Here is a 23,119-nt window from a genome sequence, read left to right as displayed (position 1 = left end):
AAAAAACATTACCCATCTATATGTTAGCAAAGCAAATTGAATAAATGCCCACAAATAAGACAATAAATGCAGCTACCTGGTATACTTTGTCTTCTTGAGACCAACGCAGTATCCAATCCACCTGAGTCTTTGCTTCCTTTCGAATAAGGTCCATCATCTACAAAAGAAATAAAGGAAAAAACCCTGAAATTGTAGGTTATAAAATAAAACATTATCTCTTTATTACCTGTAATAGCTTTATAAATGTGATATGATGTGATCTTTTCTATTCTTATATTTAATGCATATGGGATGATGGGTGCCGGTCTTGAGACTGCCATTTGGGAGGAGTTCGACCCTGTTGCTCCTGAGGTCATGGACAGGATACTGAGGCGGCTGAACGCGACCACATGTTTATTGGACCCGTGTCCCTCCTGGTTGGTGCTGGCCTCCCAGGAGGTTACGCGAGGCTGGCTCCAGAGGATTATCAATGCTTCCTTGAGTGAGGGTGTCTTGCCATCCACCTTGAAAGAGGCGGTGGTGAGGCCCCTCCTCAAGAAGCCTGCTCTGGATCCGGCTGTTTTGGCTAACTACTGTCCGGTCTCCAACCTTCCCTTCTTGGCGAAGGTTGTTGAGAGTGTGGTGGCGCGACAGCTTCCTGGGTACCTGGATGAAGCTGTCTATCTGGATCTGCTCCAGTCCGGCTTCAGGCCTGGGCACAGCACAGAAACTGCATTGGTCACGTTGGTGGATGATCTCTGGAGGGCTCGGGATAGAGGTTGCTCCTCTATCCTGGTCCCGTTAGATCTCTCAGCGGCTTTTGATACCATCGACCATGGTATCCTGCTGCACTGGTTGGAGGGGTTGGGAGTGGGGGGCACCGTTCTGTGGTGGTTCTCCTCCTATCTCTCCGACTGGTCGCAGTTGGTGTTGACAGGGGGGCAGAGGTCGACCCCGAGGTGCCTTGTTTGTGGGGTGCCTCAGGAGTCAGTCCTCTTGCCCCTTCTGTTCAACATTTATGTGAAGCCGCTGGGTGAGATCATCTGTGGCTTTGGGGTGGAGTTCCATCAGTACGCTGATGATACTCAGCTGTACATCTCCACCTCAGGCCATCCCAACGATGCCCTTGAAGTGATGTCCCGGTGTCTGGAGGCCGTGCGGATCTGGATGGGGAGGAACAGGCTTCGACTCAACCCTTCCAAGACCGAGTGGCTGTGGCTTCCGCCGTCCCGATATAGCCAGCTGGTGCCATCGCTGGCTATTGGGGGTGAGTTATTGGCCCCCAATAGCCACAGCCCCCAATAGCCCACAGACAGGGCTCACAACTTGGGCGTCCTCCTGGATGCACGGCTGTCTTTAGAAGAGCATATGATGGCCGTGGCTAGGGGGCTTTTTATCAGGTCCTCCTGATTCGCCAGTTGCATCCCTTTCTGGATCGTGACTTCTTATGCACAGTCACTCAGGCACTCGTCACTTCCCGCCTGGACTACTGCAATGCTCTCTACATGGGGCTCCCCTTTAGGAGCACCTGGAGGCTCCAACTGGTGCAGAATGTGGCTGCGTGGGGGATTATGGGAGCAAGGGGGCGCTCCCATGTTTTTTTGTTTTTTTTTTTAAATTTGATTTTTATTATAACATATAGTGATACAATCGGTACATTTTCGGTTCATTGGTGCAATTATATACATATATTACATCTACATGCATTATTACTTGTCTTTTATTTGATATTGTTTCTTAAAGCTAGATTTAATTTCAAAACACTTAAAGATAATAGTGCTCAACTCTCTAAGACTAAATATAATACTATTCATATAGATTTTGTTAAGTAGTTAATATTTAATCTCTATTTCCTTCTTTATTTCTTTTCCCCATCCATCGCTGGCTATTGGGGGTGAGTTATTGGCCCCCAATAGCCACAGCCCCCAATAGCCCACAGACAGGGCTCACAACTTGGGCATCCTCCTGGATGCATGGCTGTCTTTAGAAGAGCATATGATGGCCGTGGCTAGGGGGGCTTTTTATCAGGTCCTCCTGATTCGCCAGTTGCATCCCTTTCTGGATCGTGACTTCTTACGCACAGTCACTCAGGCACTCGTCACTTCCCGCCTGGACTACTGCAATGCTCTCTACATGGGGCTCCCCTTTAGGAGCACCTGGAGGCTCCAACTGGTGCAGAATGTGGCTGCGTGGGGGATTATGGGAGCAACATGGCGCTCCCATGTTATACCTCTCCTGCGTGAGTGGCATTGGCTTCCAGTGGTCTTCCGGGTGCGCTTCAAGGTGTTGGTTACCACCTTTAAAGTGCTCCATGACATAGGACCTGGGTATTTGCGGGACCGCCTTCTGCCGCTGATAGCCTCCCATAGACCAGTACGCTCCCACAGAGAGGGACTCCTCAGGGTGCCGTCAGCCAGGCAATGTCGGCTGGTGACCCCCAGGGGGAGGGCCTTCTCTGTGGCAGCTCCTGCCCTCTGGAACGATTTGCCCCCCAGAGATACGAAGGATATCGGATCTCCGGGTCTTTCGCCGTGCCCTGAAAACTTTTCTTTTTCATCAAGCAGGGCTGATATGAAAACCCCCCCCCCTTTTTTAGTCTTTTTTAGTTTTTTAGCTTTTAAATTGTCAATGGGTTTCAATTTGAATTGTTTTAAATTTGGGCCAAAGTTATGTAATTCTTTTAATAATTTTAAATTTGTATGTGTTTTAGTTCTGGCTGTGCACTGCCCTGAGTCCACTAGGAGAAGGGCGGTATACAAATTGAATCAAATCAAATCAAATCAATATAATAACCCTTATGAGGAGAGCCAGTTTGGTATAGAGGTTAAAGCATCAGACTAGAAACTGGGAGACCATGAGTTCTAGGCCCACCTTAGGCACAAAGCCAACTACATGAACTCGGGCCAGTCACTCTGTCTCTCTCAGGCCCAGAAAAGAGGCCTGAGAGAGACACTTCTGAAGAATCTTGCCAAGAAAACTGCAGGGACTTGTCCAGGCAGTCTCTCAGAATATGATACAATTAAACAGAAGAAAATTAACCTCTTAATTGTTGGAAACAATGTTTTTAGGGTGATTTCTCCATCTTTTTGTCATAGAACCCCGAACAGAGGGGGCTCTACTGCATGGAGTTAAAATAGGTTAAAGAACAAAATGCAGATAATGCCATCCTGAGCTAGAAAATTACTTGTTTACAATTATTTGTATGCTACTACTTGTGGCTCAAACGGCTTGCAATAATTGCAATAAAATACCCATTAAGTCCATAAAATAGATGACTGCCTTCATCTTGCAAAGCAGTTTTCTCTCAATCCCTTGTGTTCTACTGTCACAGCAAGAAGCAGAGATAACAATAAATATATATATAAGAACTATTTAAAGCTGTGTGAGGACTATGGGAGAATTTCATATGGAAGATTCTGCTATGGAAAAGATGAATACTATATCCTAATATCTAAGTAGAGGTGGGTTTCAGCAGGTTCTGACCAGTTCTGGAGAACCAGTAGCGGAAATTTTGAGTAGTTCGGAGAACTGGTAGATACCACCTCTGACTGGCCCCACCCCCATCTATTCTCTGCCTCCCGAGTCCCAGCTGATCGGGAGGAAATGGGGATTTTGCAGTAACCTTCCCCTGGAGTGGGGAGGGAATGGGGATTTTACAGTATCCTTCCCCTGCCACACCCACCAAGCCACGTCCACCAAGCCAAGCCACACCCACCAAGCCACACCCACAGAACCGGTAGTAAAAAATTTTGAAACCCACCACTGATCTAAAGCCCCCTTTTAAAAGAACAATTATGATAATACCACTGCTTCCCCCCTCCCCCCAGAAATCGCCCTTTACAGGTGAAAGAACATCACTGCCGTAAGTCTTAAGCAAACTATAATACTTGTGAAAAACTGCACAGTCTTTGGAAATGAAATAATAGAACCACAGAACTTTAAATCATCACACCTGAATTCAGACACACATTGTTACTTCCCTTATTTCAAAGTCATCATTTTTTTTGCTGTGACTGCATGTAATTTAAGGAGAAGGAAGGGGACTTAGTGGGAGGGAGGTGGGTGGGGAAAGAGAAACAGCATTTGAAGATAACAGTCATTTAAAATCCGAACTGAGCGATGGGATTTCATTTGCGATGTGCTATTTTTCCATTGAGGGATCTCGTTGCCAAGTAATAAGGACTTCCAAATCACTTCTCCAATACATACTAACTGCATCAATTCCAGAAAAGTCCAATTCCAGGACTGACTGAATAAAAATAATTTTAAGACAACCCAAGGGTACAATAGTAATAATACATCTCATTGCAGTTCAGTGGAATGTCTATATTTTACTACCCAGAAGGAGTGATTCCTCATGTTTGAAAGTGACTCCCGCTCCCTGCCTCATATATGGCCTTTGCAGTATCCAGTGAAAATAAGTTCCCACAAACAAGGAAAAAATAGTGTGTGTGGTGGTGGGGGAATATTATCAGTCAGATAGGCATTGAAGTTTCAGTTTCATACATAAATAACCATTTCTGGTCACTGTTACAAGTAGACATGGCCATGTACTTGTGCATTCTAAGTATCAATGCACAATGAAGGAGTTCCAGTTAGAATTTCCAACAGGGAGAGAAGACAGCTGAAGAATTTCTCTTCCTCTTCCTCTCCCCCCGTCCCAATTTTAATATCATTTTAAAAATTCTGCCAAGGAGGTGACTAAAGAGGACCCTAGAATATGTTACATGATATACGATAGGACAATGCCAAACAAACAGTGTAAAATTCTCATGTTGGGTATGGAACGGGAAAAAGGAAATGTGAACCAAAGGTGCACCATGGGGAAACAAAATACAGGTAAATGTCAAGCCACACTTCAACAGGCACCTTCCTTGACTGCTTAAACATTTGGGTAAGATAATGAGCAAAAGCAAACACTGTAACATCCTCCTCCGGGTTTGGGATGAATGGAATAATTGAAAGACTGCTGGCAATGCTAATTGTTTTGCCATCTCAACTGTCAGTAAAATGCCAGATAATTTGTTGACCAGCAGAATTGTTGAATTGCTAATGGTGAACGGTGAACATATAGTTATTATTGCTGGCTCAGACCATTTAGTTGCATTTCTGGATTGCTAGCTTCATTGTAGAGCAGGTCTGCCACTATCTCCTACTGTATATCTCTGGTATCAATTTTGAAGGCGGAGTAGCAAAGATTGCTTGGGGCTTTTTGAAAGAAATTTCAAGAATACCATTCTCATACATTGGTGAGGTGTTCATAAAGAGAAATAGATGGTTGAGTCTCTGTAATCATGGATTCCACAGTTCCTCCTAATATATGTTATTCCAAGTAGCAATACTCTGCAGAAGGACACAACTAGGTTGCTGTCCAGAGTTGATAAAAGCCCTCTTTTCCAGAGATCTTATGTGGATGTCCAGCATCAAAACTGGGTCCAGAAGGATTCCTAAATGTAATCTGATCATTAAGGAAAAGTGTAATTTAATCCAAGCAAATCTATCATTCCAAATCCTGATATCAGCTTCTCTACTCTTGAAACAAGTCCCAATTCCTGCTTGTATAACTTCATCTTCAACAACAAAAATCAGAACATAAAATACAAACTAGATGGACATGACTTTGTAGACGACCCTCACTCTGTCAAGGACCTTGGAGTACTCATCTCTAAAGATCTAAGTGCCAGAGCCCACTGTAACAACATGGCCAAAATGGCATTAAGAGTTGTTAACCTAATCTTGCATAGCTTCTTTTCTGGTAATATTGTACTACTAACTAACTAGAGCATACAAAACATTTGCTAGACCAATTCTTGAATACAGTTCATCTGTCTGGAACCTGCACTGCAAATCAGACATTAATACAATTGAGAGAGTCCAGAGATATTTCACACTCCTCCACTCCTCTGCTCGCAATAGAATACCTTATGCCACCAGACTTGAAATTTTGGGCTTAGACAATTTAGAACTACACCGTCTTCGGTCTGACTTAAGCGTAGTACATAAAATTATCTGCTACAATGTCCTACCTGTCAATGACCATTTCAGCTTCAACCACAACAATACACTAACACACAATAGATACAAACTTAAAGTAAACCGCTCCAAACTTGACTGCAGAAAATATGACTTCAGCCACAGAGTGGTCAATGCCTAGAATGCACTACCTGACTCTGTGGTCTCTTCCTCAGTTGTCTACTGTTGACTTCACCCCATTCCTAAGTGGTCTGTAAGGGGCATGCATTAGCGCACCAACGTGCCTACCAACCCTGTCCTAATATCCCTTTTTATTCATATCCATTTCATGCATTCATAATCAAGTTTATACTTTTATCTTATATATGCTTGACAAATAAATAAATACTAAATAAATACTAAAAGTTGAGGGGAAAAAAAAACTTGTTCTCCAAATATCGACCCTAAATACGCATGGAGTATTGTGAAATGTACAATGCATTAGCTAACAGAAAAAAAGAGAAGCACAGCTGAATATTAGCATATTGGTGCCAACTAACTCTAAACCCTGAAATGATCTTCCAGGCAACTTCAAACAAATACTAAATAATACAAATAGGATTATGCATGACTTCAGGACAATAAGGTCAGTCAAACAGAATTATTCCAGTGCTGACTTTAAAAAAATGCCTACAGAGAAAAGAGTGGAATCATAATATAGAACTTTTAATTCCCAGCTCTCTCAAAAATATATAGAGAGCATCATGGTCATAGTGTTAAAAGTAACTGAGAAATCCAGAAATATAAATATATTTGTATATCTCTCATTAGGTCATCGTCAATATAATCAAGGTTGCCTCCATGGCAGATTCTGCTCTTAATCTAAACCAGGAAGGTTTTAAATAATTTGTTTCCTCTAAGATCTCCTAAAGTACAATGCTACTGCATTTTCCAAAGGCTGGGTTAATAGTGTATTGGATATCATCCATAGTTATTAACATTGGTCAGGCCCAGAGACAGCTTCTTAAACATAGATATCTCACTATCTCTGTTTAACAAAGGCATAGGAATCTAATGAAAGTGGGGTTGTGAAGTGTTCCAAGGACCTTAAGTTCTCCTTTCAGATGGTTAATGTGATTTATACATATGTTTTTACACAGTGGATACTTTAGATTTAGTACCATCCAAAGCAGCCTTATGCAAAATGGTTGCATTAGAACTTAGATGGGTCTAGGCCACTTTATTGTGTTCAACTCGCCACGGGATAATTCAGTGCTGTATTAATCGACTCATTCAGTTAGTTTTATTATTGTTGGCCACGTTTTCATCAAAATCATTGTTACTCTTGTATTTGTGAACTGACTTTCTTTCTTTTATTATTATTGGCCATGGGCCCGTCAAAATTAATTTAACTTTGCATTTGTCAAACTGACCCACACCAAGTTGTCCTGTGGTGAATTGGCTACAGCAAATTGGCTATGGTGAGTTGGCTTTGGCAAGTTATCTCATTCTGAGTTTAGATGGTAGCAAAACTACAGCTGGTCTTTCAGGGCTGTGTCATCAGCCTAAGACAGTTGAAGAACTTCAGTGGCCTGCACTCTGCAGGTAAATACTGCCCCCCATTCCCAAAGTGTCATGGCATAAATACTGTAAATGCATTGGTGTATTCATAAAATCCAGTTGGACTCCCTAGAATCTAATAGGCAAATTATGGTTAATCTGGAAGAGCTGAGGCATGTTTTCAGTTCAAGTGGTGATGATGAAGCCATTTTATATCATAAAGCCCTGTAGAGCCAGAAAGGTCCTAGCCGGAAACCCCCCGTTCAATTCTGGAGCCAACCGGAAGTCCTGTTCCCCCATCATAGAGTCTCCTCCTAGTGCGGTGTCCTTTTTCCTCTACCTGTCCTAACCAAAAGCCCTATCAATTGCGGAGCTGACTGGAAAACCCGCCCCTTGCCAGAAGGAGACTCTATAGTCTCTATAGTCTCCTCCTGGCACGCCATGCTTTCCCCCCTTCTAACCCGAAGCTCCTCTCGAAATTATGGTGCCGATCAGCGACAAGGAGCCGCAGCAGAGGGATGAAAGAGCCACATGCGGCTCCAGAGCCGCAGGTTGCTGACCCCTGCCCTGTACCATCAGAGGGCCTTCTGTTTTTAAAACATGTTTTTAAAACCCTTCTAAAAATGCAGAAATCTGTTGTATAGTTTCTAGTTCTGCCTCTATTCAGAAGCCAAATCAACCTAAGGGTAGATTTCAAAAGCAGTGGGTTGCTTCTTGTTCTTATACTTGTCCTTAATCTAATCTGGCTTCCCAACAGACGTTGTCAGGGAAAAGGTAGTGTTTGGAAGCAAGCGTTTTTTTTACTTGCAGAGAAAAACAAATTCTACAACTTCTTTTTAAAAAAGAAATATTTAAAATAGTTGCTTCAGACCTTTGTTAGAAGAACACATAATAATACAATTATCCAGAATCTTCTATCTATGGAACTATACCAGAAGTCTTCAGCCTCTAATTTAAAATGAAATACTAGCAGAAATAAACACAATGTTATTCAGACCAGTGAAATCTGTGGACAAGGCAGATAGTAAGGGACCATTTTAATTAGTTATAACCATTATGGTCATCAGCCATAGCAGATAACAATTCATTTCTCTCACCTAGCAAAGACTGGTCTCACTTCTATGCAAAAGTGTTCAGCAGCATGTGCACAAATGCAATTGGTTTGATTCAGCAGTGAGTCAAATTACCGGTAAACAGTTTGCTGGTTTTCCTTCTACCTGCTCTGAACATCTTTTTCACAATGTAGTGAAAAGAGTATTTTGCTGCTTTGACATCTTTTGAACAAAAGCATACTGTTACTATTTATTACAAATAGATTCAGTGCCATTTGTAAAACAGAACCGAATCTCATCCTCTGCTCTACAGTTTTAAGGCACGGATTGTATTACAGATAGGTGCTAGTAAAAAGCCCATCATGGCATAGCCGCAAAGGAGGATTTACTGCTGCCACCAAATATTTTCAGGTAATTGGTGATGGAGGCTCTTTCCACATCTGGGTCATATTTACTCTGCTATTACATCATAATTTGTAGTGCCAGAGAGAAAACAAAGAATTCTCAAGAGATCACAATATAGAAATATCTTTGTCTAGAATTCCTGGTAGGGTGTACATGCTTAGGATCAAACTAAAAAAAAATATCAAAAGCTGAAAAAGTTTATTACCTCAACCTGTTGACAGAATGGATCTGATCTGGGATGATGCTATGGTTAAAGATACTAAACAGGACTTGAAAGTTCAAGCCTACTCTTGGTCTTAGGAAGTACATTGGGTCATTTGATTCAACCCTCTTTGCAGAGTGAAAAAATTGCAGATGATGCTTCGATCCTTTGCAGATGGAACTTTGGAGAGACATGGGGCTATAAGTCTAATGAATAACACACAATTAGTAAACAGCATGTTGAGGCTAATGCAGTGGTGAAATCCAAATTTTTTACTAGTGGTTCTGTGGGCATGGCTTGGTGGGCGTGGTGTGGCTTGGTGGGCGTGGCTTGGTGGGCATGGCAGGGGAAAGATACTGCAAAATCCCCATTCCCTTCCCACTCTGGGGACAGGCAGAGGTGGTATTTGCCAGTTCTCTGAACTGCTCAAAATTTCCGCTGCCAATTCTCCGAACTGCTCAAAATTTCTGCTACCAGTTCTCCAGAACCTGTCAGAACCTGCTAAATTTCACCACTGGGCTAATGGTAAAATCTTCCAAATGAGCCCAAGCTAGCTTTAGAAATAAGGTGCTGAAATTCTGTCTTCATACATAGTATGGTAAAGTGTAAAAAAACAAACCCAGAGACTCATAATGGATGAGTAATTTCTCAAAAATATCTCAAGTGGTTGAGATAGAAACTAAGATTTTTAACTGTGCAGTCTTAGGGTGAAGGGTACTTCTTGTTTCTTTGTCTTTCCTTCATCTCTGCCTTATCTTTTCCCCCTTCCTCCCCCCTTTTAATTGAAAACAGAATTTATTACAGGTGTCTATACTATAAGCAAACAGGCAAATCCATTCATCCCAAAGAAGAGGAAAAGAATGAAAGTGTTTTTCCTTGCCTTATATACAAATATTTCATAGAACAAAATTTATAAAAAAAGGAGCAGAGGGCTGGACTAGAAGACCTCCAAGGTCCCTTCCAGCCCTATTTCGATTCTGATTCCGAGTTGTCAGCAGTGATAAAGACTAAGAAAGCTGATTTGTACAACTACAAATTCTAAAAACCATCCTGAAATCTTTAATGCATTAACAAGAAATTGCCTGATTTCAGTCAGCACCCTTAGTGCTTGTTATCAGTAAATCATTTGATGAACAATAGATTCATCAATTCATTGTGGTTGAAATTCAGATCTCTCCAGACCAAAAGTGATAATATGTATTGTATACTGCTCAAAAAAATAAAGGGAACACAAGCAGAAGACTTCTGAGATCTGAATGAATGAAATAGCCTTATTAAATACTTTGTTCTTTACATTCAGTAGTTTATACACTGCTCAAACAACTAAAAACTACTGTATGTAACAAACGAAGTATTTAATAAGGCTATTTCATTCATTCAGATCTCGGATGTCTTCTGCTTGTGTTCCCTTTATTTTTTTGAGCAGTATATATCAGACTAATTTTACTTTAGCTTCAGTCCAACATACCTCCTTCGTATTAGTATTACTTTATAAGAAACAGATGGAAAACTCTACTGGATGAGGCAAAGCTCTGTCTAAACCAGATTCTTATGAACAAGAAACTAATATTTAAGGTATGGAACCATAAATACTCATTTATAGTTCTATATTTCATGAACTTATCTAATTTCTTATAAAGCAACTAAATTGGTTGCTATTAAACTCTTTGTTTGTTTATTTATTTATTTTATTGGTTCGATTTATATGTCGTCCTTCTCCGGAGACTCAGGGAGGCTTACAATGCATTAAGCAATAGCCTTCATACTTTTGTATATACCTGCTTAGTAGGGCTTTTGCCCCCCCCCAGTGGTGTTCTTTTTTATACAAAGTCAGCTTATTGCCCCCACAATCCGGGTCCTCATTTTACCTACCTCGAAAGGATGGAAGGCTCAGTCAACCTTGAGCCTCGTGAGATTTGAACTTGCAGTAATTGCAGGCAGCTGGTGCTACTTAACAGCACTTTAGTCTGCTGCGCCACCAAGGTTCTTTGTTGTAGCAAATGCTGTAATTTCCTATGCAATATATAAAGAAATACTATCTCTTCTTTGTCCAGTATTTTATTTCAATTAAAGACTGAGAAACACAAAACTTTATTCACATTATCCTAGATTTATATGTCATTCTTATATTCCCATCTCCTGCCCCATCTTCTTTCTAAGCTAATAGGCCACAAATGTTATAATTAGTCCTGTACGTAATTCATTTTAGACTTTTAATAATTTGAATTGTTATTTTTATAACTTTTTCAGTGCTACATTCTCCTTTTATGCAATGCAATGACTGGAACAGGATGCAGTTTTTCAAGTTTGATGCTTGATGATGCCCATCAGGGCATTATCAATCTAATAGTTCTATGTTCAGTCCATTCCTATTTACTGCTAACATGGAATTAGCCACACACTTATTTGACTTTTTCTTTGAACTCATCATCCCCTTCTTGGCAATGTTTGTTGGATTTATTTCAGGGTTCTGTCATTCCATGAAGAAAGCTAGTGTTACAACTTTTTGACTTGCTTCCATAGCTAGCCTAAGAATATTAATAGGACCGGCCAGGAAAAGCATGTTGATTTGAGTTTAAATTCTTTAATCCATATTATTAACTTTCAAAAGCTGTGCTTCTGACTAAGCTAAAACTTATCTTATTTTTCATAGACTCCTAAGATGGACCAGCATTTTCTATCCTTAAGAAAAGGGGTTGCAAAGGCAACCCAAGAAAAATGCTAGGCATATTGGCTTCTCCAGCACAGTATTTTAGGCTGCCATTTCTGGCAGAGTTTATTTACAAAGCCATGGCAGAGCAATTTTATAGTAATTCTTTGCTCACTGTGTCAGAGAATTTGTTAAAAAGAAATTAGGAAGAGAAGAAATTGCTTATTTTACGTTAGCAGAATATCTGGAAATAGGTAAAGCTTCACTGGGTTCTTGCCTACTTCCAAAATGAAATGTTGCAAAAATCTCACCCATACATTTGTATTCAGAAGGTGCCTTCCCATTCAAAACCGAGATAGGTGTTTATCAGTTCAATTCTCCCACAGGAAACCGTCCAGATTAATTTGAACGTTTCCTCCTCCACTTTCTTACAAGCAAGCTTTCAGTTGTTCGTGACAAAATGCAAAATCATTTCCAAAAAATCTGGGGTGGAGGGAGGCAGCAGGTGAGTACTGGATAAGAATTCAGAAACTGGCCAGTACAGTTCTGAAATTTCTTTAAAAAAAAATAAAAAGATCTAACACATTCCATTTTCACCTGAGGAAACTACAGCATTTACCCAGACAAGAAAACAACCGATGAATTTAAGACAACTCCACAAAAGGAAGACTAGATAAAGGAGGGGAAAGAAATCAGAGTAAAAAAAAATAATAATCTATGCAATGCCCAGCTATTTTACCTAGGTCTGTCAACTCTTGCTGAAACTAGTCCTGGCAACTATCCCCTACCCAATAAATGTGTGCATATTTTTCTAAATTTTTCTTCCTAAGTTTTTCTAAATATACCTGCCAGGAACCATATCAAATCAGAGAAAGTCCAGAACGCATATGGAGATAATGACACTAATGGTACTAGTAACTGAAGCAGGAGTTCCTTGAAGGACAAACACAACAGGAATATGACATGCATGTAATATGAATTGAGGAAAACCTTACCTTCTCAAGACACGAATAATGCATAGTCAATTGGATGTTGTAGGAATAAGTGAATTTACATGAATTGGCAGGGGTCACTTTACATTATACTATTCAAGGTACAAAACTACAAGAGGCAATGAAGCAACCATAAAATTCAAATGTGCTCAGCTACAATACAATAAAAGGTTGTTTCACTTCTATTAGAATTAATAGTTGTCCAATGAAGAATTCTAAAAGGATGTAGTAATTCAAAAGTAAGAGAGATGAAAAACTTGCAAGTATGTATAGGGAAATTTAGACTGGGTAGCTAAAAAAATATGCAAAATAACAAATTACAAATCTTTTTGCATATATAATTTTGTTTATTTCCAACACCTGCTTTAAACATCAAACCCAAACTCTACAGATACTGTTGTATACACAATATTGGAATCAATCAGACTGGAAGGAGATGATGGAGAAATATAATCAAGCTGAAGACATTGAGACAGAGATTTGGAAGCAGACTATGGATTTCTGACATCAAATATATATTAAAGAGCTAGCAAGGTTTGACTTGGAAAACATACAGTCAGAGTATAAGATCAACCAAAGAGGCAGATTCAGTACCTTTAACTTATGTGAAAGAGGAGCTGAGGAGCTATGAGAATAGATGAGAGACACTGTGAACACTGAAATGAAAAACAAAATCCTAATGTTTTAAGAAAGAAAAGACCCAAGAGGTTTTCAGAACAGCCTAACCAGTGAGTCGAAGGAAAAATGGAAGATGAAAGCTTTGGGCAGCAAAAAGGATACATGAAAAGGAAGGAGATGGCCAACATAAAGCAAGAAATGACTTGGGAAGAGACTTCATCTGAATATGTCAACAAAAAGGAAAGAAAAATGAGGTGTTTTTAAATAGCTCACAGAAAATACATCAAAATTCACAGAGTGGAAAGGGGAAATACTCAATAGTAATCCACAAAGAAATCTACAGTACTGCTTTAGAGGCAGATAATGTTGCAGAAGAATGGAAAGAGTTTGACTTAAACTTTTTACAAATGTTATAGAATGCCAGAAATCTTTTCAGAAAAAGAATGTATTGGAAAGTAAAGTATAAGAGGCAATAGACCATCTGACAAAAAAGAAAAGAAAAGAAAAAAATACCAAGCACAGATGAAGCACACCCTGGATTGATAAAAGCTTTAGGGAAAGAGGCAGTTAACATACTAACAGCTCTGTTTACTGCATACAGCAAGACCTCTGATTGTACAGATAATTCTAGAATGTAGAATATAGGAAGGCTGATGGGCCTGCTGGAAGACCCAATTATTCTTTTGTGGAGTCTTTACAGCAATAGCAATAGCACTTAGATTTGTATTCGGCTCCATAGTACTTTACAGCACTCTCTGGGCAGTTTATAATGTCGGCATATTGCCCTCAACAATCTGGGTACTCATTTTACCAATCTTGGAAGGATGGAAGACCGAGTCAACCTTGAGCCCCATCAGGATTGAATTCCAGACTGTGAGCAAAGTTTGCCTGCAATACTGCACCTTAATCACTGCACTACCAGGACTCTATTAAAAAAAATCTAAATTTTAAGTATTGAGTTTGGCAGACCACATTTGGGCTCAGAATCTTGATAGTTGAGCAAAGCAATTAAGCAAGTTGCTATGTGTCCGCTTCACTCAACAAATGCAATCCTGATTTTGCTGTTTGTAGTTATGAAACAACTATGTGGGTCATTAAGTGCCTGGGAGCTCCCACTACACCCAGGAAATCCAGGCCCTCTCTTTGCCCCTACTGGGAACAACAATCATGAGAACAATAGGAAAAATGCTAGAGTACACCATCATTCTGGAAGACTCAGAACACTGGGGTTGCTAACATTTTTGCCAGATTTGTGGTTTGTCCCTCCAGGATACAGGAGGATTTCTCCTGCCTGCATGGAGGGGAGGAGAAATTCCTCAGGTTGCTGGGAGAATTACTTCTAATTCAACATCTCCCCTGCTTAACAAGCTTCCCTGCCAGCTTCCCCATTGACTTTCTGGGGAAGCCAGCAGAGAGGATTGCAAATGCAAACAGTTGCCAAGCACCTGAAATTATGGGGGTGGATAGGGGGAGGGCTGTGTAATTTTTTTTATGATAGCTGCAAGTGCTTATGGGATATAAAGCACCCATTCTGAAGCTGTCATGACCTCAAACACTCATTAAATGACCAGTTGTAAGTTAAGAACTACCTGTAGCCTAGAATAGAGTAGAAAGTACATACAGTATGTCAAGAATACATATTGTTCCCATAGCTGTTTAATTTATAAAGCAAACCTAAGAAGAGCAGGATTGGCAGAGTGACAGCTGGAATCAAATTGGTGGCTGAAACACAAGCAATTAGAAGTATGCAGACAACCACCATCTTCTTAACTGAAAACAAAGACAAGCTTGTTATGAAAGTAAAAAAACAAAACAAAAAGTAAAGTGAAATCTGGCTTAATGCCAAATATTAAGACAAAGATAATGTCAACCAGCATGTTAGTGAATTCAAAGTTAATTACAAAGAACTGAAGGTAGAGAATAAAGAAGCACAGTGTCCTGGTGAAGTGGAGAGAAGATTAATCCTAGGGACTGTGGCAATGACAGACTTAAGGAAGAAGAAAACTGTAAAAACATTTCACTGACAACTAAAAACCAGAATGTTTACAGCAATGGTAATCGACAATTGTGAAAGCTGGACCTTGAGAAAAAAAAATCCAGAGAGAGAAGATTGACATCTTGAAACAAGGGATGGAAAATAGTTACAAAGAGTAATTGCAAGAAGAATTAATCAAGTGGTCCTAAAAGAAATAAAGACTGACTACTCCCCCAAGGTGATCATGAGCAAATGAAAACTCAGGGTACTTTGGATATGTGAGCAGAACAGATAATGGGCTATTGGCATAGTTGAGGGAAACAGGAAAAAAAAGGGAAGAAAACTGATAAGGAGGACAGATGGGAATCAAGGGAATCCTTGGAAGCATTATATTATCTCCATGAATTGAGATGGTACATTAATTTGATAGCTGCCTTTGAAATTTCTTTAAATGCTAAATGTTCTAATAGCTGATGTTTGGCAATCTTGCCAACAATTGGCCAAAGCCATTGTTCCTACTCTCTGCAGATTCCTTTGTTTTTGTATGTTTCCTCTATTCTTACCCACTGAATGAATGATATCTTCAGTTCACAGATACCCTACAAGGCAGCGTCTGTCAACCTTAACAAATATTAAAATGTGTGGATTTCAGCTTGAAGTTGAATTTACACGTCTTAAAGTTGCCAAAGTTGAGAAACACAGATAAAAGGTTACACCTACCACACCAGCTAATGCTTGGAAGTAGCCTTCATATTCAAATGCAAGAATGTCCCAGGAGAACACAGGATCATTAGACTAGACTAGACTAGACTAGACTAGACTAGACTAGACTAGACTAGACTAGACTAGACTAGACTAGACTAGATTTCTTTATTGGCCCAGTGTGATTGGACACACATGGAATTTGTCTTTGGTGCATATGCTCTCAGTGTACATAAAAAGAAAAGACACATTCGTTAAGAATCACAAGGTACAAAACTTAATGATAGTCATAGGGTACAAATAAGCAGTCAAATCATACTAGGAAACAATCAATATAAATCATAAAGATACAGCAACAAGTTACAGTCATATAGTCATAAGTGGGAGGAGATGGATGATAGGAACGATGAGAAGATTAATAGCAATAGTAATGCAGACTTAGTAAATAGTTTGACAATGTTGAGGGAATTATTTGTTTAGCAGAGTGATGGCATTCGGAAAAAAAATGAGTGAGTACAATCTAATCTTCATTCCAAGTATCTACTAAAGACTTGTCTCCAATGCAAACTCTGCCATCTCACTGATCTATTCTCCATTTGAACACAAAGTTAGAAAGATAAAATTAAACATTTACAAGCACACCAGCACCATCTCCTCCACATTGTATTTATAATTCTATAGCGTTTCTGTGTACCTACCATTGGTAGTGATTCAGTGATGTACTCCCCACACCTGTAATTGCATTCATCCCCTGCATGGACTTCAGCTGGACATGATGTATGTTCAAATCTTTCCCCATTACATGCTGTACCCTCAGATTTTTCATTTCATGGTTTATTCAAGGCATTATCCATTTTCCCAAAGAACCTACTTAAGGCATGCAAATTTCATAACCACTTGCTGCTCTATTCGTAAGAAAAGGAATCTGTAAGGTAAACAGCCATTCATTGTTCAGCTAAGAACTCTGTTCTTTGTGTTCCTGAAATCTCTTTCTGTGAGATTTTCAAAGAGAAAATTGACTTCCAGGTGCATTTAGACTTGATATAGGAGCCATTTCCCATAATGACTTTTAGATATCGGTAAAATTTGGTTAGTGACAGGTATAACATCACTGAAAAAGAGAAGGCTGCAAAGATATTTCTTTCTCTCCTTTGCATATAACGTTTCCCATAAACATAGGAGGACAGACTGGCATTAGGCCAGAGATTTCTTAGTATTTACAAAAAAGGAAAAAAGGAAACCCAACTAATTGTACTTTCTTAGAATTTCTAGAGGGAAGATGCTCATTTGCAGGCTTTCCAGAAACAATGGCAAGTTTTAATTTTATATATATGGGAATTGTGAGGGAGAGCTGAGGGTGGCCACTCTGACCAACTGATCATGTACTATGGTAGGGGAATAAATTTACCTCTGATTCAAGCAACTGTTGTCTCCATTTCCCCCCCTCCCCCTTTATTATTATTCCTAGCTCGGAATCACACCTCATTCCTTTCTAACAGAGGGAGGGAGGAGAAGAGAGCAAACAAGGTGGTTACGCAGAGGCAAGTGATATATGCCCTCCCCTGCCAGTACACACCTCTGGATCAGTGGTGAAACCCAAATTTTTTTACTACCGGTTCTGTGGGCACGGCTTGGTGGGCGTGGTGTGGCTTGGTGGGCGTGGCAGGGGAAATATATTGCAAAATCTCCATTCTCACCCCACTCCAGGGGAAGGATACTGCAAAATGCCCATTCCCTCCCCACTCCTGGGGAAAGGATATTGCAAAATCTCCATTCCCACCCCACTCTGGGGCCAGCCAGAGATGGTATTTGCCGGTTCTCCAAACTGCTCAAAATTTCTGCTACCGGTTCTCCAGAACCTGTCAGAACCTGCTGGATTTCACCCCTGCTCTGGATTCTATGTAGCACAAATAAGCCAAGCTTTGGACAAAAATATTAATGGATGCATGTTTGATTTGAGGATTCAAAACAAGGGAGATTAATACCAGAACATTTCAGCCTCCTTGCTGCAAATCTCAAAATTTGGAAAATTTTGATTCCCCCCCCCAAAAAAATGGGAAGAAAACCCCAACACTTTAACAACACAAATAAGGGAGAGAGATCATTGCATTCACATATATCAAAAGGTTTCAGGCTATTTTCAAAGGTCACAACAAATGCAGTAGTTTTTTTTTAACATATTACAACTGTTAATCAATAAGGTATTTGTAGTCTGTCTCACAGGTAACTCATCTCTATATAGCCAACCTGTCTTCCCCTTTCCCACCCAATCTCCTCCGAATTTAAATTATACATAGTGTAGCGACTAGCCCCTCCATGCATCTGATAAAGTTTGCTGCAGTACACAAAACGAGTCTTTTAATAAAATGTGTTACTGGAAAGGATACTAACAATCTTCCCCTGATTTTTGGCTATCCGAGACTAACACAGCTCTCCTGAATACACAGAAATATGTGCACAGGTGAGTGCATATACACAAATCTCTCTCTGTGTATCTCTGTTTGTCTATCTATCTCCAAAATCTTGAGGTTGAATGCAATTTGAATATCTCATTCAAATATTCCCCTTCCAAAGATATTTTCACTAACAAAGAAACTATCAGGAAAAAAACTGGTAATGTAGCTAATGACAAGATTGAATCTAATATGATTAAATTTGAATAAATTACTCCCTCTTTTTTTCCTTTCTCTTTCTGAATTTCTCATAATTAAGATTATATTTATGAAAGAGATATCCTGCATGATTTTATTCTCCATGATCTTGCACAATCCCAAGAAAAGCTTTTTAAAAATATGATACACCATCCATAGAAATGCATTTCAGTAGCACAAGAGAAAGGCTGCATGGAAATTATGGAAAAAATTGCCCAATTTTTCCATAATTCCCAATTGGATTCCTTTTTCTTTCTTTTTTTCCTGGTTGTTAAAGCCCAAGTTGGTCCTACAGGCTTTGAGTTCAGACAAGATTTTTAATTTACCATTAACCCTAACCCTTCCTGGATGATTTTCACATTTTTTTTAATGGAATATTTTATTTCTTATTCTTCTATTTAAAAAAAGATGTGCTACTAAGTAGAAGAAAAAATAAATTAAAGACACAATTGACATCAAAAGTCTATGTTACTTGCCCATATTACAACAATAACAATAGCAACAACACAACTTTATTTACATATCCCAATGATGATTTTTCAGGAGACAACTAGACTTTATCTTTTTTCTTTCAAGACATTTTGCTTCTCATCCAAGAAGCTTCTTCAGCAAGGAGTATAAATTCTTCCATATCCCACTATCCTGTCAGAGTTGAAGAAGCTTCTTGGATGAGAAGCAAAATGTCTTCAAAGAAAAAAGAAGGAAGTCCAGTTGCCTCCTGAAAAAGCACCTTTGGGACAGCCATGACTGGATGACTGAGAATCTCTACAAACTTTATTTACAGTTCTTACTTGATCTACTCCAAGTTTTAAAACCACAACCAAAATATTTTAAATGCAATTAATACATAAAATAGAAGCATAAGTATAACATTAAAAACAAATTGCAGAAAGCATTCTTTAAAGCTCAAACTTATAGGATTGCAAAGTAAAAAAAAATCATCTAGTCCTGAAAGGTAGATAATTAGATGAGCTAAAAAAACCCCAAGCATTCATATATTTACCAGGTGTTGATCTTGACAGAAGAAAAACTTTGATCTTAGAAGACAGAAGCATTTCACTGATCTTGGCTGATCACAAAAAGATAGTTGGCCCTTGTGAAACACCACCAGATAATCACAATAAGCCAGAGTGGAATATTTAAAGAAAAAATGGGGGGGGGGAGGATCGTTGAAGAAAGTTACAGCACAAGTAGTTGCACTGTTGCAAGAAAACTGCAATTGTGTGCAAATGTTTTGGTAGCTCTGGTCAAATTGTAGAGGTGTCTGCAGGACCTCAAGGTGTTTTTTTTTTATCATCAAAATGATAAAAGCAATGTTGCAGTGCAAGCTCCAGCCCTTTTGTAAATGTGTGCAATGTCACGATGCATGTAGCAACATGGGCGAAGCTTGCATGGCACTGGTACAGCAGTGCGTTTGTCATTTGCCATCCCCCTCCCTTCCCCCAGAGATGCCTCTGTCAAATTGAATGTTCAATGACCCCTAAGTGAACAAAAATAGACGCAACTTCTACGTGAAGTTATAAAGTTAACTCATTTTCTGCAAACTTGAAAGTACACTTCTTTCAGTCAGAACTTTGTAACGCCTCCTTCGGCAGAAATAACAACTTCCAAATAGTTTTTGCAGCCAACAAAAAGGCTTTCTTTCTCATTACTATACTTTTCCCCTACTCTTCTTTGCAGCTCAGGAGGATTCTTGCTTGTTTGCATATTTCAAAGCTCCCCACTGGTTTTCAGTAATATTTTGGCTTGGGAAAACCATTCCAATCCCTCTCCCCTCCCCTTCACAATTGATGTAGGAGTCTGTTTTGGATTGCTGCTTTGCTGAAACCTCCAATCTGTTTTCAATTATTGTGATCGAATAGTGGGAAGGGGATGCGGTGGCATGGAGTCTTAAGGAAGCTGGATGTGCTGAACGATTGCCACCACTCTGTTGATTTGAGTCCAGCTCTGCAGGACAGGGTGAGCTCCCGCCTCTTGTCCCTAGCTCCTGCCCACATAGCAGTTCGAAAGCTTTGTTGGCAAGTAGATGGATTTTCCCATTTTGACAGTGGGAAACTGCTGGGTGCGTTCTACGCAAAGGGCTGGAACCAGTGCTGGATCTACCCAGATGTGAGTAGCAGAGGAGCAGTGGAGGAAAGTCCCAGATGAGCTGACTTTCTCTGAGAACACAGCAGGCCAACTGGTGTGAAGCTAGTTTGCCCTGTTGTGGTGCACCAGTGCAACTACCGACTGTCAGCTGCCAGGATTTCAACAGTGTGCATAACATTGTAGCCTCCTTGGCCTTGTATGCCTTACGCTAAATAAATAATAGTGGGACATCAGCTTCTAGGTTATGCTGACATGAGTCCCTTCCATTGCACAATATTTCCTGTGCCATTGTTTGCCACGTAACATCAAACATACAAGCAATTCTCACTTAACAACCATAACTGGGATCAACAATTTTGCCACTAATCAAAGCAGGAAGTGGGAAATCACATAGCTGCAATAGTGTTTTCCAGCTGGGAACAGACAAGACTGTTATACTCAGTTTCACATCTTTGGCTTTTGTTTGCTTCCTAATTACTCCCCTGCCCTTTGGAATGCTTGAGTGTCTGCTTTTTGTCCTGTGCACACTGAAAGCAATGTGATCACATAAGCAGCTCAGGACTAGGAAGCATGGATGTACTATGCAAACAGATTCTTTTAAAATCCCTTTGTCTCCAATCTCTCTTCTCAGCTGGCAGCGGAGAGAAAAAAGTGACTTCTGTAAGTAATCTCTCTTATACATTAAAAGCAATGTGATCTCATGGGCAGTGGAAAAAGATCAGGCAAAGGAGTAATCCCCCCCCCCTCTCAGAGCAGAAAAATTGAAGAGGAAGAGATTTCAAGAGAGTACTGTTTGCTTAAATGATTTGGAGCTCCCAGCCCTGTGTTGCTTATACAATTGCATTGCTTTTGATTTATAGCAAATAGATTACTTTCTTGCAGTCCCTTTCTCTCCAAATTGGAAGGTCAGGGGAAAGAAAAAAAACAAAAGTCAGGCATAGAACAACACATACTGCCTGTTATGGCAATCATGTAGCTGAGGGATGTTGCAGAGGTTGTAAATAACTGTAAATTGTTGTTTCTTCAAAACATTGTAACTTTGAACAGCCTCTGAATGAGTGGTTTGGCTTAACAGTTGGCATAGTATTTATTCTCTTTAACCGTTTTACCTCCTTTGCTCCAAGCACATCTGGTATGGTTGTTGCTGAACAATACAGGGATTCTTTATTCAAGCCCAAAAATTTTGCCTCAAAGTTTCAAACTTCAGATTTTCTTTCCATTTCATTTTATGATGAGATTGAAGAAAAGGTTTCCCCCTGGCAGCTCTCTGGAGCAGATCATTATTGTGTAAACACTATAGTACCGTGGAGAGCTTCTTCAGTGACATCTAAACTTTTCAGCAGGTTGTTTGCTTTGATCTGTGGATTTTGTTTTATAAATCTGACCAGTTTGGAGGCAATTCTAGCAGAGATTTAGGGGATAGACGGTCTTCTAAATTTTGCCATGACTTCAACAGTTCCATGTGACTTCCATTTCTCCATGTTTCTCACAGCTGAAGCTCCTAGCTGGAAGCATTTAGAGATCTTTTATGGCTGTCTTTTTTTTTTTTGGTAATAAATTATCTTCATGTCAAGTGCTTAAAGGGCTCCACGGCTGTTAAAAATAGACAAAGCCACAAGCACCACCTGAGAAGTTAGAAAGGGCAGAGCATTTGCTGTGGAAGTGCCATCACCTGGCTAATTGTAGGTCAAACAAATCAGCCACTTATTAGAGATGTGAGAATTGTTAAAAAGCTGACTTAACATGTGTCCAAACTTCTTCATGGTTTCTCATTCTGAATCTGTGACCAACTGTACATAAATTTAATTTGATTGAAAGATCTATAATTCCACCCAACTCCAACATAGGAATCCAGGTGATGTACAACATAAATAATAATGAAGTTAATAATCACAAACAGACTATACATAAATACAAAAGCAAAAATCCAGTTTTCGCTTTTTCTATTTACTACTGCATTATTTACAGTTTACTGCATCCAGTTTTGGTCACATTACAAAAAAGATGTTGAGACTTGGAAAAAGTACAAAGTAGAGCAACTAAGACATGAAGAATGTCTTATAAAACATATGAAGAATGGTTGCAGGATTTGAGTATGGCCAGTCTAGGCAAAAGAAGGACTAGGGCAGAGGTGATATTCAGCAGGTTCTGACCAGTTCTGGAGAAATGGTAATGGAAATTTTGAATAGTTCGAGAATTGGTAAATACCACCTCTAACTGGCCCCGCCCCCATCTATTCTCTGCCTCCCGAGTCCCAGCTGATTGGGAGGAAATGGGGATTTTGCAGTAACCT

The 23,119-nt window shown here is 39.7% G+C and overlaps 1 protein-coding gene across 1 annotated transcript in view; it reads right to left on the bottom strand.

The window, feature by feature from the left end:
* The window catches only part of GRIP2 (glutamate receptor interacting protein 2), a 276,423-nt gene that overhangs the window by 103,946 nt on the left and 149,358 nt on the right, over positions 1-23,119 (bottom strand). The window contains exon 2 of the mRNA XM_070936883.1: positions 77-157. Coding sequence (XP_070792984.1) covers positions 77-157 — 81 coding nt within the window. The remainder of the gene's footprint in view (positions 1-76; positions 158-23,119) is intronic.

This window comes from Pituophis catenifer, unplaced genomic scaffold (assembly GCF_029215685.1).
Source record: "Pituophis catenifer annectens isolate HBS135680 unplaced genomic scaffold, rPitCat1.0.hap2 SCAF_2, whole genome shotgun sequence".
NCBI lineage: Eukaryota > Metazoa > Chordata > Lepidosauria > Squamata > Colubridae > Pituophis > Pituophis catenifer.
The sequence above is the reverse complement of the archived record's forward strand: the minus strand, read 5'-3'. Positions and strand labels throughout refer to the sequence as shown.